The 15,400-nt window shown below is 42.2% G+C and overlaps 1 protein-coding gene across 2 annotated transcripts in view; it reads right to left on the reverse strand.

Moving 5' to 3' along the window:
* C10H10orf90 (chromosome 10 C10orf90 homolog) overlaps window positions 1-15,003 on the reverse strand; it is a 66,040-nt gene extending 51,037 nt beyond the window's left edge. For both annotated transcript variants that reach the window (XM_052800122.1, XM_052800121.1), the window contains exon 1: window positions 14,776-15,003. In XM_052800122.1, coding sequence (XP_052656082.1) covers window positions 14,776-14,941 — 166 coding nt within the window. In that variant the 5' untranslated portion in view covers window positions 14,942-15,003. The remainder of the gene's footprint in view (window positions 1-14,775) is intronic.
* Between the last annotated feature and the right edge of the window lie 397 nt (window positions 15,004-15,400).

Here is a 15,400-nt window from a genome sequence, read left to right on the forward strand (position 1 = left end):
AATACATAGTGTAGAAACGCTGAGTAAACCTGAATGCTTGCTTATTTTTAAAAAAGGGATAGTGATATCACAGGCATCTCAGAAATATGATGGGATTAAGATAAATCAGTGGACATGAAAAAAACCCCAGTATAAATTATATAAAAATGACAGGCTAACAAAGGAGCAGAGCCAAGAGCCAAGGAAAATATACAGTAAACTAGGTAAATAAACAAAATACACACAGCAGTACCTCAAAATCTCCTTAAACTCAATTTTCATCCTAAACCAGCAGAAGTACACCAAGAACCGATATTTTCCCAGAATGGCCCAGAAAGGGGACCATTACTGCAACATACTGACACTAAAGAAGCTGGGACTTGTCAGCAAAAGTCAAAAAAGAAGCAATATGGGAGAGATCTACAAAAATCACGAACAGCTTTCATAAGATGCATAGGAGGAGGTATGGGGAGATGTGAAACTACTGGGTAAATACACACCCATTTGAAGGTATTTTTTCTGCACAATGAGTAATTAAATTGTGAACCTAAATGACCAGAAGCGGGATAATGATGTAACTGAATCCTTGCTCTGACCCAGTGTTGCTATTATGTTCCCAGCACGTATATAAAAGACACTGTGGGCATCCTGTAGAAATATTTAGGAAAATAAGACCTTAAGAAATAATGTAAAGGTGGTTTTGGGATGGGGTTTTTTTGTTGTTTTGGGGAGTTGGGGTAGGATTTTGTTTGTTAGGAATTTTTGTTTGTTTTTTTTACAGACCAGGATTTTTTTGCTGATATTCAAAGCCATAATGACAGTAAACTCCTATACACAGCTAAGTGGTATACTGCAAGTATTCATGAATGTAACTGCAGTGTTTTACTGTGAGATGACGCATCTAGGAGATTAACCCACCTTTCACATCAAGAAAATCTGCAAGAAAATTCTAGCCTTTCCAAGGAGAAAATTGTTCAAATAACTCCATTATGCAATTATTTTAGTATGTACAAATTGCAAAAACCACACCAAAAGTTGCTCATAGCTGCTGTTCTCTTTGATGTATATTTACAGGAGAATTCAATAAATTAACAAAACAGAAACAAGTTTAGAGGTTCCACTGCAAACTTATTTGTGCCAAAACAACATGCACTGGGCTGAAGAAGAAAACTCTGTTCTAAAATAAAAGCTAAGCTGTGTATTGAAAAACAAAGCAGCACATTCAAGGCTTTTGCCCATCCCATATTATGGGACGATACACTAGAGAACAAGGTCATAAGTTTCATAGTCTGTATTGCTGTTAGGAAGCAATGACAGATTTATTGTAAAGATTTGTCAGCAACAGTAGTGAGGTCACCATGCCTCAATAGACAGAAAATGTTCATCTACCTGTAACCCTATTACAGTTGCAGGCTAAACATCTCCTTACCCAACCCTTTGGCTTGAGAAAACATGTATTTACCTAATAAAGCTGTAATTCTGCATCAACATTCAGCTAATTGGAGGTTTACTGTCATTAATTTAGATAATATACATTCATCTCATAAAAAACAGCTTCTAGCAGCTTCTTTAATTTAACCTTTCTTTTAGCCTTCTTTTTTTGCTGTCACACAACTAGCAATTCAGTGCTCACAAATGACCTCCTGTGCCCCAATCATGCCATAACAATCAATGGTAGAAAATTCATAAAACAGATTAAATTCTACAGCATTTGCTTTGATGAGTTAGTGGAATTTGTTCCCTTTAGCTGCTCAGAGTTAATCTTTGATTTTTAGCTGAGTGCACTGCATTGGAAAGAGTAAACTAGGGACACATCGTATTTTTGTTACTTACATGGCTGTAATGGAAATAGAGCCACGGCATCCATTGCAACAAAGCTGACTTTCAAAGATTTTTGCTATTTAGCTCTGTTATCTTAGTACTTAAAGCTATGAGGCGGACATGACTAAGTGTTTCTCTGTAAAATTTGAGATTATTACATTATACTACAATGATTATACTTTCCTACCTGGTGTCACACCATGCCAGAATGAGGCACAGCTGAGGATCATTTTCCCACAAAGCTTTAAGGGTGGCAAATGATCCCAAAGTAAAAAGTTAACTCCACCACCGCATATCACATAACATGTTTTGTTCAACACAAAATTATTATTCACCATTTAAATTAAGGATTGCAAGGGAAATTCATTCTGAGCTTTTTCCATTTCCCTCATACACACAATTTGGCTAATGAACCAAGAAACCAATTAGTGAAACATCTCCGTTTATAGCAGGTTGAGGTAATCTTTAGCCAGGGCACAGTTAAAACTCCTGCACTGTGAAAAGAAGACTTTTCATCTTCAGAAACAGCACTGTGGAGTTAATGAGCCCTCTTAATACAAAGCATCCGTGATGGCACTATTTTCTCAAAGACAGAGGCTTCACCTCTGCCCAGCAGCACCTACCAGAAAGCAGCAGAATCTGCGTGAAATAAGTACGTGAGTACGGCATTTTCTTTCTGCTGACATTTTGTGGATGATGGTGTATTTGGGCACATGGATGTGCAGTCCACGGTGGTGCACGGCGGAGGTTGGATGTCTATGCTGAGCTATGGTTTTTGGAGGAGCTTCATTTTCACGTAGCCGTTGTCCTCTTGCACGGACAGTCCCCTTTTACCACCATGCCTCAGTCTTCCACCCAAGGCGTTGTGCTGAAGACTTTCTCCCAGTTTGCAGCCCTACTCACTGGGTAGGGCTGCTCCAACTGATCTGAGCCTGTGCCTTGTGCGTGGCTGGGGAGAGGGAATATGGCAGGGGCCACTTTCCAGCTTCAGCACTGAGCCAGGGGAGTCCTCTGAGGTGCCCTGGTCCCATGAACCAATGGAAAAGCTCTCACACTTTAAAGACAAGAGGTCAGAGGATTCAAAGAGAGGAGGCGGAGGGGACAGGGCTCAAACCAGCTGATGGGCTAAGAGGGAAGGCGTATCTCAACTCCCACCTTCTTCCCAGATGCTGGGATCCACAGCTCAAAGCCACTCCTTCATGTCAGGTGTCCCAGCTAGTTTCTCTAGTGATAAGTAAATGGCTCATGAAAGGGCTAAAGAAACAGGAGATGGGCTCCAGACCTGAAATTCAGAAGTGTATTTTCCCAGTTCCCAGAACAAACCCATTATCCAGGCAGGAGGGTGGGCCAGGTAAAACAACAGAGGGTACATGGGATAAAAGCAAGCACATAAAGGAATAGGGAAGGCAATCCACTGCTAAAAGGAATTCTTTGCTCCAGGGACTGCTCATGCATTTTGCACTACAAAAAGTACTTTAATAAAGTACATGAAAAAATAAGAAGCCAGAAATGCAGCCCAGACATTCCCTTCTGCTGCTGTAAAACCAACACAGGTGGCACTAAGCTCTGTAACACGGAATACACACTTGTTTGCTAAACCACATTTCTTCCATGGGGTTTCCATCCTACTACCGCCTATTTCTTAACATTGTGTTATTATCCTTGGTTAAACTGATTAAAGATATACGTTCTGTACCAGAGAGGCATGTGTGCACAAGTGCGAGATATGCATCAATTGCTGCTTCTGCTATTAAACCATATCAAATCCTTACACATCTACCTAGGACCTCAAAATATTTCCCATCTCCCAACCTTCCTACCACTTCTCACACACCTCAATCCTCAATACCACCCTTGACATCCAGGAGTCAAATCCAATCCCACTTCTTCATGCATCAGCCTGAACGCCTTGCAGCTAATTGGGGTAAGCGTCTGAGGGGGAGCTCACCTTAGCTGGAAGAGGGGTAGAGTCATAAGGGTGCAGTAAGGACCTCTAGAAGATATGGATATTTTTTTGAGATACTGCCTGTATGGAGGCATTTATCTCATGCAGCTCGGTTAAGTACTTCTATGAAGGCATTTGGGAGCAACCCATTCAATATTCTAGTAGCACTATGGTGTGCCCTTCACAGTTTGGGAATCCCAGGTTTAGAGAATTTCATTTCAACAGGAGAGCATTTCCAGGGATGATCCTCTGCTGATACTCTTTCTTGCAATCAGGTTGTGCAACCCCAGTTGGAAAAGGAGCAAGGCAAGAGACGGAAAGCACTTACACTGGAAGTGGAGCCTGCCTGACACATGCACATTTAATGAGTCCCAGAATTGGACACAGTTCAGAAGTTGTATATAGACAGTCTCAGATCACTACAAACATGAAGTGCAAGAAATAATTTGAACTACTCAAACATTATTGAGCTGCAATCAACTAATCACTTAGGAAAAAGACCAAGAGTCACGAACAGCCTAATGTAAACATCTTTTCAGCACGCAAGAATAGGCAAAAAAGGAAAACAAGTATTAGGCTGCATAAAGAACAGAATGCATTATGGAAAATACAGTAGCACTAAACATAATCTAGTGGTATGCTAAAGTACCGTGTCTACTACTGATTCTCATCTGTAAAACTTTAAGGGGACCTAAGCTGTTTAGGTCTATCTGTTATTTTTAGCCTTTATGTATTAAGTGCTCTTATAGTGAGAATTTGGGAATGGGCAATAAATATGGGAGGCTTTGTTTTTTAAATTCAGTGCATCAATAACCACAACTTTGCTGAAAAAATATTTAATTCAAATTCAACCACGAGTTCCTCTGAGGCTTGGGCTCAATTCGATGCTGGGTGGTAGAAGTCAGCCACATGCTTTTTCCTTAGAATAGTAAAGAAAAAGGAGAATGAACTTGACTTTATTTACAGCAATGGTAATATTATGAGAAGCATGAGACTTGGTAATTGAGTCAGGAGTAGAAGTGGAAGTCTCCTGTGACAGCCTGTAATTGTCAGAGCTCCAGTTAAATTCAGCAGACACAGATTCAAGTAATATTTTGAATGCCTGGATAGTACCTGTATCAAACCTGGCCTCCGGACCTCTAGAGATTTGCTTCTCACTGCATTTTGGTCCTTCCATTTTAATACAGCAAATATTAGCCAGAAAACTGTATGGGTAATTCTCTACTTCATGCTAAAAATATTTCATATATAAGTGCATAAAAAATTCCATCCCCTAGCAACTGTGAGATTCCTGCTTGAAATGGTGATGGGAAAGATGGGGCTCCAGGAATGTTAGTCAAGCAAGGATTCTGTGGGTGCGAAATTGTTGGCAATTATGTCTGATCACTGGCTGCACATGGGTTTGCTGAATGTGTTCAGATTTACTGTAGAAATTGGCCTGAAGTATTACCGAATTCTGGGAACCCTGATTAAAATAAACTGTGTTCAAGATACATGTACTGCAGAGAGACTCTCGAGTCCAGGGAGAGCTCTACACGAGCGGGAAGTGTCAGACACCAGAACAACAAATTCAGGAAAGTAATCTTCTCGGGAAATATTATTGCTGGTTTCTGAAAACAAGCTAAAACTCAGTTGCTACCTGATGAGCACAAAGGGGAAGAGAAACAACAGTAAAAGTAATAAAGCGGAATTTGGATGTAAGAGGCAGAGCAGCTCACTGAAGATCCTGACAGTAAATGAGCATAGATGATTAAGACTAAGTCATTACACGGTAACCTGCCGTGATGATCTATCGGCTGGAAGGGTTGGAAAGGCAGTCCCAGCACATGAGGAAAGGCCCCTCGCTCACCCTCTCTTAGCTGCTTCTCACAGACCCAGAACACGACGCCATTCACCAGCCTGTAAAATGCAGACAGGAGCACAAGTTTCCTTGCAGCTCGCTGAGCTATTCCTCAGGTTTCTCCACCCGGGCTTTTTCGGACCTTTTTGCTCCCCCAGCCCTCTTTCCTTGGATGCTTCCCGCAAGCCTTCCCTGTGCAGTCCCGTTTGTTCAGGGCGAGGTTTGCAGATAACGGCACGATTTTGGAATCACAGACTTGCCCCAACCAGGCGCTGCAGGACCTGTGGTCCTGCCCCGTTGCAGCCCTTGCACCCTATGCCAACCTCGCGGGGTGAAAGCAGCAGAGGCTATGCAAGGGGGGGCCCTCCTCACAGCCCCCTGATGAGCCCTGAGCAAGAAAAGACCCCCTGGTTTTATGGAAGAGGGCTCAGAGACCCATTAACAAGCCCTTTTATCTTTCCACCTGCAAGAGAAAAGGGACCGGCAGTGGTGTTTGGCTCACACTCTTGCATCCTCCTCCCACGTACAATAACCAAGTCAGCCCACACATCCCACAGGAGAGAAGTACATGAAAGCAATTGCTAATAGCTCAGCGGCTGGTGGAAGGCTCCGCGCGCTGCCGACGGAGGTTTTGGCTTTGGGCAGCACGGCAGCGTGGAAATTGCCATCAGCCGCACAAAGATGAGTCGAGAGACCAACACAGATTGCTGGCCAACAAACTTGGTCTCCTGCCTCCACGGAGGATGCAAAAAGAAGATCAAACCTTATTTAATGATCTCGTGTTGCCACCGAGAATGTGGGTATCAAGGAGGCGATGTAAGCGTGGTTGTATTAGGGATGACTCCCTGGGCCACGGCTGAATTTTGCACTTAAGGCAAGGCTTCAGCCCTTCGGGTGAGGAACAGAAGGTCTTTTTTTCCCAAACAGAAAAGTACTTGTCCTTTGAGCACAGAAGCGTCTTTCTGCTATCTTAATTGTAACCTTTAGATTTCATTTGTTATTCTAAAATGGGTTTAGGTGATATCGTGACAGTTTTCTTTTAAAGAGATTTATTTTACAGCTCATTTGTATTCTGAAATCTCAGTACAAGGTTCCACAGCTTTTGGGGGGTCTTCGGGATTAACGTACTAAATTTCTATTTCTCTGACTATATTTTCTGCTTTTATTAGTCATCCTGCTATGAGGCATATCTCCAAGAAGGTGATTTTCCCTCCTGCTCACTGTATATTTGGCAGAAAAAGCATTTTAGTTAGCTAATTAAATATAGTTGTATCGTGTATCAAATATCAGTAATAATATAAGGCAGTAACGTTACGTCTACTGTGAGAACAAGTTGCAGTATACACCGTACCTGTAATATAGCACTGTGATAACAATTTGATGCAGCTGTGCTTTTAAAGCTTTGCTTGGCAGAGTGACTAGCAAGCACAAGGGTCTGGCAAGTAGTTTTGGGGAAAGAGGATACTGTAGTGATGAAGACAAGGATCCTCCTCCACGCACCTTCCCCAAGATGATGCAAAGCCTTGACTGCCTATGGAGGAGCCCATGGAGACACAGCCCAGGTGGCTGCTCTGCTCCTAGGTCCAGCTTTCACCAGCACTCAACTCAAACGCGCCCATGTGCTGTCCTTCTCTGGGTTTCTCCTCCCAGCCACATTTCCAGTGCTTGTACGAGGCTGTCCCCTTAGCTTTCTGCTCCTCCTCTGGCTCTCCAGAGTATTATCAACTCTCCTTTTCTGCATTCTACATCAACTGGTATAATATAAAGCAAAACTCAGCTCACATGTGCCTTATATCAGTATGTTTTGGGTAGGGCATGTTTATGTGTACATCAGAAACTGCTATTTTTTCTCCATTTTCCAGCTTCCTTAATATGAACAATTAAAGCTCTATGCTGATTGAATACTAGCATATCCCAGCATTTCAAGATCTAATCTAACCTAAAACAGCTTATGTTTTTATACATGCTTTTATTTTCCTCCCAAAGGAGGCCAGTGTCTTTCACAAGCTGCAATCATAGAATGATTAAAATTAAGCCCTTTCTTGAGCAGTCAGTAGAAAGCATATTGATAACCTGCCTTCACTACCCATTTCAGCAGAGCAAAAGAGGGAAATCTTAGCTAAGCAAAACAGCTAAATGTCAACTGGTAGAGGAAATCTGTGGGATGCTCAAAATGCAGTAAACATAGCTAGTGTTTCTTCTAAAGTGCAGAGAAGTAAATAAAGATATTTTTTGTGAACACAGTTTACATTGTTCCAAAAAGTGTACTCTTTTGCAGCATGCTAAATCTAATACCTTGTTCATCAAGTTATGATCTCCACCAGATGCAGAATACCTACAGTTCTTGATGACCCACTCATCTTCTACCACCGATGTCCATAAGTCACCAAAAAAAGGTCATGAAAAGAAGCAAATTTTAAGTATCTATAAGCAGAGATGGGCTCCTAGAAACTGTCAGTACCCATGGCCAGGTTCACTTGGGCACTGGAGGATGCAAGCACAAGGCTAACATTCATCTTCATTAATATTTTCAGTCAAAGCTTAAAGAACAGTAAAACAAACTAAGCTGTAAGAGAAAATACATATTAGCATTTAGATTAACAGTTATTATCTCCATTTCCCATCACCAGACAACAGTGAAATACTGATGATGGTTTAAGATTTTTTCCAAAAAGGTTAAGGGCTCCCTGAATTCAAAGGGCTGGGAAACACTGGCCTGTAAGATAAATGCCACTGGCTTTGACACGTGCTGCATATCCTCAATACATCTGGACTCTAGTTGGAATTAAAATTCATATTGCAGTAGCAATTAAAAGACAGAACTAGGTCATGAGCTGTTGTTCAAGGCAATATGCAGGCAAAGAAAGAAAAAAAAAAAAAGGAAGCAAGCAGCATTTGCCCTAAAAATTTCAGCATTGAGAAATTCAGAAATATGAGATAGCAAAAAGAGGAGGATACAATAGGAAAATAACAGATTGGGCGATTTAGCTACATGCTCACCTTTTCACCAAGCAAAGGCTGTTACCACTAGGCAGTTTGCATTATGACAACTTAATTTTAAGGAGAGGACAGGGAATGGCTGAACCGGCGCTGGTGTGCTTGCCCCTGTACACATGGGCTGGTGCTGCGTGCGTGATATGTTCCTTTACACCTACATGCAGCATTGTTTGCAGGAGTCATTTCTGTGGCTGGAAGATTTTTATAAAAGAAACCATAGCAACCCTCCTAAATCTATGTCCATTTTGGTATGCAGCTTTTTCTTTTCTCCCGTTAAGTTCTGCATCTCCATCCAACCGTTTTATTCTGTATGGAAAGGACTGTATGAGACATATCCACAATGCACGCTATGGTATATCATACTCAGTGTGACAATGCACGCTGTATTATCCACATCCAATTCTAGATGTAGAAAGAGGGAATGAAATCACATTGCTTCAATTCCTTTTTTAAAATTGTGCTGAGGAATTTTGTGCTGTTATCTGCAGGTTAGCACAGAACCTTGCTGCAGACTGCTCTTCTGGTTTTGCAATACTGCACAATATTATTAATGAAGGTGAGCACCCACTTTCAATTTAATGAGTGTCTCATTTTCATTCACTCAGTCACATGAGCAAAAAGATGGTTGAATGAAATTTTAGCAAAGTGAGAGCCAGCCACATAGTTGTTGATAAAACCTTGTTTTCAGTATAATTTAGCCTAAAGGGGATCTGTTAACAAAAAGTGACTACACAGGAAAAAAAGAGCCCTCCTTCTGTAAGACTTTGCAGGGCAATTTTGCCTTTTAAGGCCTGATATTATTGAAAAAAAAATTTTAAAAAATCATTTTAAATGCATTTCCCAAGTAGCCCTCACTACGTACAAGAGCTATGGGTAGGATTGATTTACACGTACAATCATCTGACAGCTGTGAATGTATTTGTTTCATCTACGTGGCCAAAATGCTGTATGCGACGAGAGCTGCACCAGCACTGCGCTGCTGACATGGAGAGGAGACCGGGCTCCTTCTCAGCATCCGAAAAGCAGCAGCTGGCGGTTTCAGAAGAGACGGTAGGCAGAAGAGTTGCAGAGAGTACCTGTCCGCGTGTGCCCATGGGCCCTGCCTTGCCCTCGCGTCCCCATCGGGACTTTTGAGCCAAGCTATGCAAGATATCTCCCCAGCCTGCCCGGTTGTTGTGTACTTGACCTCCCAGCTTCATTTTACATGTATGCAGCTCTAAGAGACACTAGAAATCTAGATCAACAGAAGTATAAAAATAAATGCAAGCAATGAAATTCAAACAGATAGATTTGAAAGGCAGTCCCAGAGATGCTCCACACCAACCATGAGGACTGCAGCTAGCGTTATCTTCTGCTCAGTCTTCTGCTGTTAAAAACACTTTTTTTCCCCCCATATGTTTATCCTGGGCTATACTACAGATACAAGGGAAATCGTATCTATATGCTCTTGACTCAATTACTCACCTTCCGAAAGATGGCCAAAATATCTGGCAATAGCTAATCTCATCACTGTTTATTGTATGTTTATTCTGCACCATTACATCCTCTGTCCCTTATAAAGCCTCCACTGATGGTCTTTAATCATCAGGAAAGGTTTATATAAAGGCAGCAAAGACATATTTTCAGTTGTTTGTGATACATCCCTATGCAGGACCCCAATTATTAATGGTAACACACCATCAACAAGCCAGGATACAACACTCAGCGAGAGGCTGTGTATACTTTGCAGAGAGTGGAGGAAAGATTATGCATGTTCAAAATACACAGTGGTCATTGCTGTATGCCCGACAGTAGTTTATGCTGAACTTTTCCAGTTGCTCCCGGTGGACTGTCAGGTGTGTGACTGACGTGTTACACCATCACACAACCGTGATTAATGCATGTTGCACATCACCGATGGAAATCTGAGACAGGTTTGGGCTTGGGACCACACACAGAGGCTTGAGTGTGACTGTCCTCTGCTCACCTCTCCCTCTCTGGAGAGACAGAGAGACAGAAATGTCACATGAAACAAGAGCAACGTTGTATGAAAGAAGACCACTCTTGAAAAATGCGCTGGGGAGATACCAGCTTGGAGCTGGGCTGGACCGCAAAGGGCTTAAGGACTGCTGCTCCTCAGACACAGTACGGGATTTACAGCAAAGGAACACACGGAGAACAAGTAAAAAGAAGTTCATCTGCATTGCAATTTTATCTGTGCTGCTGTCGTACTTAATATGTATAGTCGTACCAACTCAGCTTTTCCACTTTGAAGCCACCAGGCAGCTACTAATAAGCATATAATTAAGGTAGTTATGTTGGTTTAGTCTTTTGTTAAGGTTAAAGACCAAACTGACTCATCCACAATGTCTCGTGGTTCCCTTCTGCTGGAGACTGTTCCCCAGTCACGCACGTGGCACTGCTGTCCCCAAGGTCCTACACGACAAAGGTGGCAAGTCCCATCACAAGGACGTGCTGGACCACAGACCAGGTCTGCTGCTCCAGGCTCTGCTCCGCAGCCAGTGACCACATCGTGCTACGTTAACTTAAGTTTTCTACGTTCCTCCGACCCGGGGCACCAGTAAAGTGGCTGGTGTTCAGCCAGCACTCGGCTTTCCCAGGGCCGTGCTCCCAGACCTTGCTCAACCTGCACGCTGTGCGGGCTGCACGCTGGCTTTTCCAGTCTTTCTGCTTTCTCTGCCACAGCTGCAAAACAACAGCTAGAAAATTTCCTCTCCCTGTACTTTAAAACTTGCCTTTTATTTTGTGCATTACTTGGGCTTACAACTGGAGGTTAGTATTGTTTCAAGTATCTTAGCCCAGCATAACTACTATTTATAAAAGCTTTGCAATGCAAGCCCTGAGTAGGGAACCTCAGCACGCTTCCACGTTGATGCAGCAAAGTCCATCAACCGCAGCAGTGCCCACAGCCAGGCAGAACAGCCACAATGCACCGCCTTTGTGGCACCAACCCCAAAGAACAGCAGAACACGTCTTACACAAAGGAGGGAATGCCGCCAAACCACGAAGAACCTGCTCTTACCATCGCTCGCAGCGTGCACACCCATAGCTTTGCTCTCACAGAGTTTCTATACCTGGGGAAATAGCAGAGACTACGCATCCCCCTGCCCTCTGCCTTGGGTGGGAAGCAAGGAGACACGGGTATCCTCATATGAAGAGAGACATGAGAATGACATGCCAGGGATTACAGAAAACACCTCTTACCGTATGTAGTTTGTATGCACAAAGAAAAAAAAAAAACCTAGACAGCTCCAAATTGCCACACGCATGATTTTTGACACAGAATGAGCTGAACCATACTAGAGCACTTTTTTTGGCCAAGTTTTAAAAACACTTCAATAAATTTGTGTGAACCGCCACTTCTAAAATTCACAAAAGGTAGTAAAAATTAAAATGGACACCTGACCTCTGCCCATTGCCAGAAGGAGATCCTTAACCAAAAATAGCTGCACGTGATTTGTTTTTATAATTCAGCAAAGGAGAACAGATGTAGAAAAAAGTACCCTCAAAACTGTGGTTATAAAGTTGATGTGCAACCAACGCTTGTGGGGTTCTCCAAGGAGTAGGAATTGACCCCATGGGCAGGGGACAGAAAGCGACTTACCTGGAGAGACATAATGCTTTTGCTGGGACCCAGTAAATGAAAGTAATGCATGGAGTAAGTGAAAAGAAATGCTGCTGCCAAGGGCCGCTCCAGTCTCTCCCCCGGCAGCAGCGGCCAGTCCGCCCTTCCAGCCTCTTGGCACTGGTCACGTTATTGCCTCCAGCACTCTACTGTCCATAAGAGCCATGTAGCCTCAGCATTAAACTGCTCCCATACGATATCTCTGTGCAAATAGATACTAATAATGTAGTATACCTCATTTGCAAATACAAACCACCAAAATCTTCGCCGTGTAACGAAGCTGGTTAAAGAACAATCGGTTCATTCTCGGTATCTCAATGCAACCAACAAAAAGCCAACGGGTACTTAATACCAACTACGCTGAAGTGCAAGTTTTGTACACCATCTGGAAAACTGCATTTTTACTTCATTTCTATTTCAGCCCCTTCAGGGTGCACACAAGAGAATATTTCCACAGAGGAAGCATCTTAACACAGCAATGACTGCAATAGTTACAGGGTAACTTTCATATCCGCACTACCACTGCTGGCATCCAGCGCAAACACAGGCTGATGGCTTGCAGAGCACCAGGAGCAGTTCATGACTATTTATACTTCTCAACGCCATTGTACCAAAAGCTTTTAAGTAATTAGTTTTCCCTCGTTAACAGATGCACTGCCTGGGGAAGGGCACACAGGTGCTGCCAAGCCCCATCCTGGATTACAGGGCAGCCCTATGTGGTCTTGGAGTGGAAAGCTCAGAAGTGCCAAGCTGGGCTGCCGAGGAGGGTAACACAACTGCAATACTTACACAAACGCATTATTCCCAAGGCAGAACTGCGGGTGTTATTTTGGCAAGATCAGAGACCGCAACAGCAATAAAAATATTCACCGGACATTACCACAAACCCCACATATTTAAATCAGAAAGATGAACAATATTTATCAACATCACTTTTATGGAGACCCAAATGTACTTTTTGAGACATCGGGTGTCATAGTGATTCTTTGCTAGAGTTGCATCCTGTCCTAAAAGAAGCAAAGCTTATATACCTCGTGTACCAAAAAGTAATCTACAAACACGGTCAACAGGGTGAGCAGTGCTACTCCACTGCAAGCACAACTCTAATAACATATGTGGGGTTTGTACCTTCTTACTGACACATCTAATACATTATTCCATTTTTCTCTTTTATACTTTTAGAAGCAAAATAGACATTTGGTAAAGTCTAATTTAATATTATCGCTAATGCATTCAAACACATCACTAAAAACTGTGTTGCTAAAATTGCATTACAGAAAAAACAGGTAAAACAGACACTGTTATCTCCTTGAAAAATATGGGCCTTATGCTACAGCACCTACTGATGTGAGTCTACTGAAACCAACAGGATTACTTAGGTGAATAAGGATTACTCCCATGATTAAGGAGAGCAGGATTACATCCATTGTTTGCATATCTCCTGTTATTTACACATCCCTATTTTCACCCCTTGTTTTTTTCTTAAAACATAGGGCATTTAATTACTGTTAGCACTAGATATCATTATGCTGTACTTTTATCCCTTCAAAATTTGGCTGTCTTTTGGATGTCAAATAAAATGCTTTTATGATCAAAACAAAGAAAATAAAGTAGAAGCAGCAGAATCTGGACTATGTAATTAAAAACAAACAAAGAAAAAGAAGGAGACCTTGTTATCCACAATCAAAACTTATTCATGATTCATTTCATATTCATGCTCCTATCCATGGCTTCTGCTCTTGGGAGCTGATTATTTATATCAATTTTTATAACTGTGCCAAGTAGTGAGTTACCTGAGAGTTCTCGGGCAATGACAGTATCACTACTGGAAAATAAGAAAAATCAGACAAACAATTGAAACAAATCTTTTAGGTAGGTATACTGATAATGAATAATAAAGCAAAACATTTTGAGGCTTTTCACCTCACAAAGAGGTGGTAAATCTAGCCTTAGTTCATCACTTCCATATGCTTTACATACAAAATAGATCTCCTTCTTATCCTTAGAAAAATCGGGTAAGTTACCAATGCCTTTCAACTATTTTATGATGCAGCAAAACAGTTAATGCACAGTAGGAATGTTATGCAGGTGCCAGTTCCTGTTCCCAACCCAGTCGGAAATGTGTTTAGCTGAATAAAGAGCAACAACACAAGTTACACTTACAAACCAACATTTCTTATGAAAAGTAACACACGTTCTTTCAGATGCTCCAGTTTGACACTGAATTACATTAGTCTGAGTTTTGGTTGCAAGAAATCAGGCCTGGATCATAAATATATTTGGTTTTAGTAGTGTGCTACAGGGACTTGAAAATTTAAATAATACAAGTTAATTTAAGAAGGCTCGATAGTAACTTTAGTGTCAGTACTGTAGATACTGTTTACATATTTTGTAGAGTTAAAAATAAAGATATTGCATGCCTTTTTAGGCTTCTTCAACTCATTTTAAAAGCAAAAAGAACGCAGACTATTTTTACAAAGACTGGTAAAACACTGCACGTTACAGTTACTGTAAACCGAAAAGAGCTCACGGCGGATTCAGAAAGCGTCAAAAGTTGCACAAACTTACCGAAGCAACCCGTCTTCCTCCAAGAAGAGTAGTTTATGGTCAAATACATCTGAGTTACAAAAGACTGAGTTTCCCGGGTCCATTTTGCATAAGGCTTAACCTGAAAATCCAGCCGGCTGTGTCGGGCGCAGCGGAGGCACGGAGGTTTTCCCTCTCCAGAAGGCATTTCGGGGCTCTGCGGGGATGCGCGACGGCCCGAGCGCGGCTGGGCCAGCCACCACTTGTTGCAATGGTAACAGGGAAAGCCAGGATCTGCCTGCTCAGGCTGCAAGGGCATGAATAATTCATGCCTTCCACCTCCCCGCATTAGCATGCTGCTCAGGCAGCTCCAATGAAGCAATTCATTTTGTCCTTTGTCTTCAGGAAAAGCTTGCTGGATTAGCGAGGGTTATCTGTGATGATAAAACCTGGGCCTGCTGATTTATTTAGTCTGATTGGTTAGAATTTGTGTCCCTAAATGCAGGTTTTACAGCCGGAGTATAAATTCGGTTGTGCATCCTCAACCTTAAGGCAGGCGCGGGTTGTTCGGCTCCAGCAACAATATCTAGCTACAGCACATGAATGTTTCATTTTCTTGACTTAAATATTGAAGCTGGGCTCTTTGTTTCTGAGTGCTTCTTGAGCA

The sequence above is a fragment of the Harpia harpyja genome, chromosome 10 (assembly GCF_026419915.1).
Source record: "Harpia harpyja isolate bHarHar1 chromosome 10, bHarHar1 primary haplotype, whole genome shotgun sequence".
NCBI classification, from domain to species: Eukaryota; Metazoa; Chordata; class Aves; order Accipitriformes; family Accipitridae; genus Harpia; species Harpia harpyja.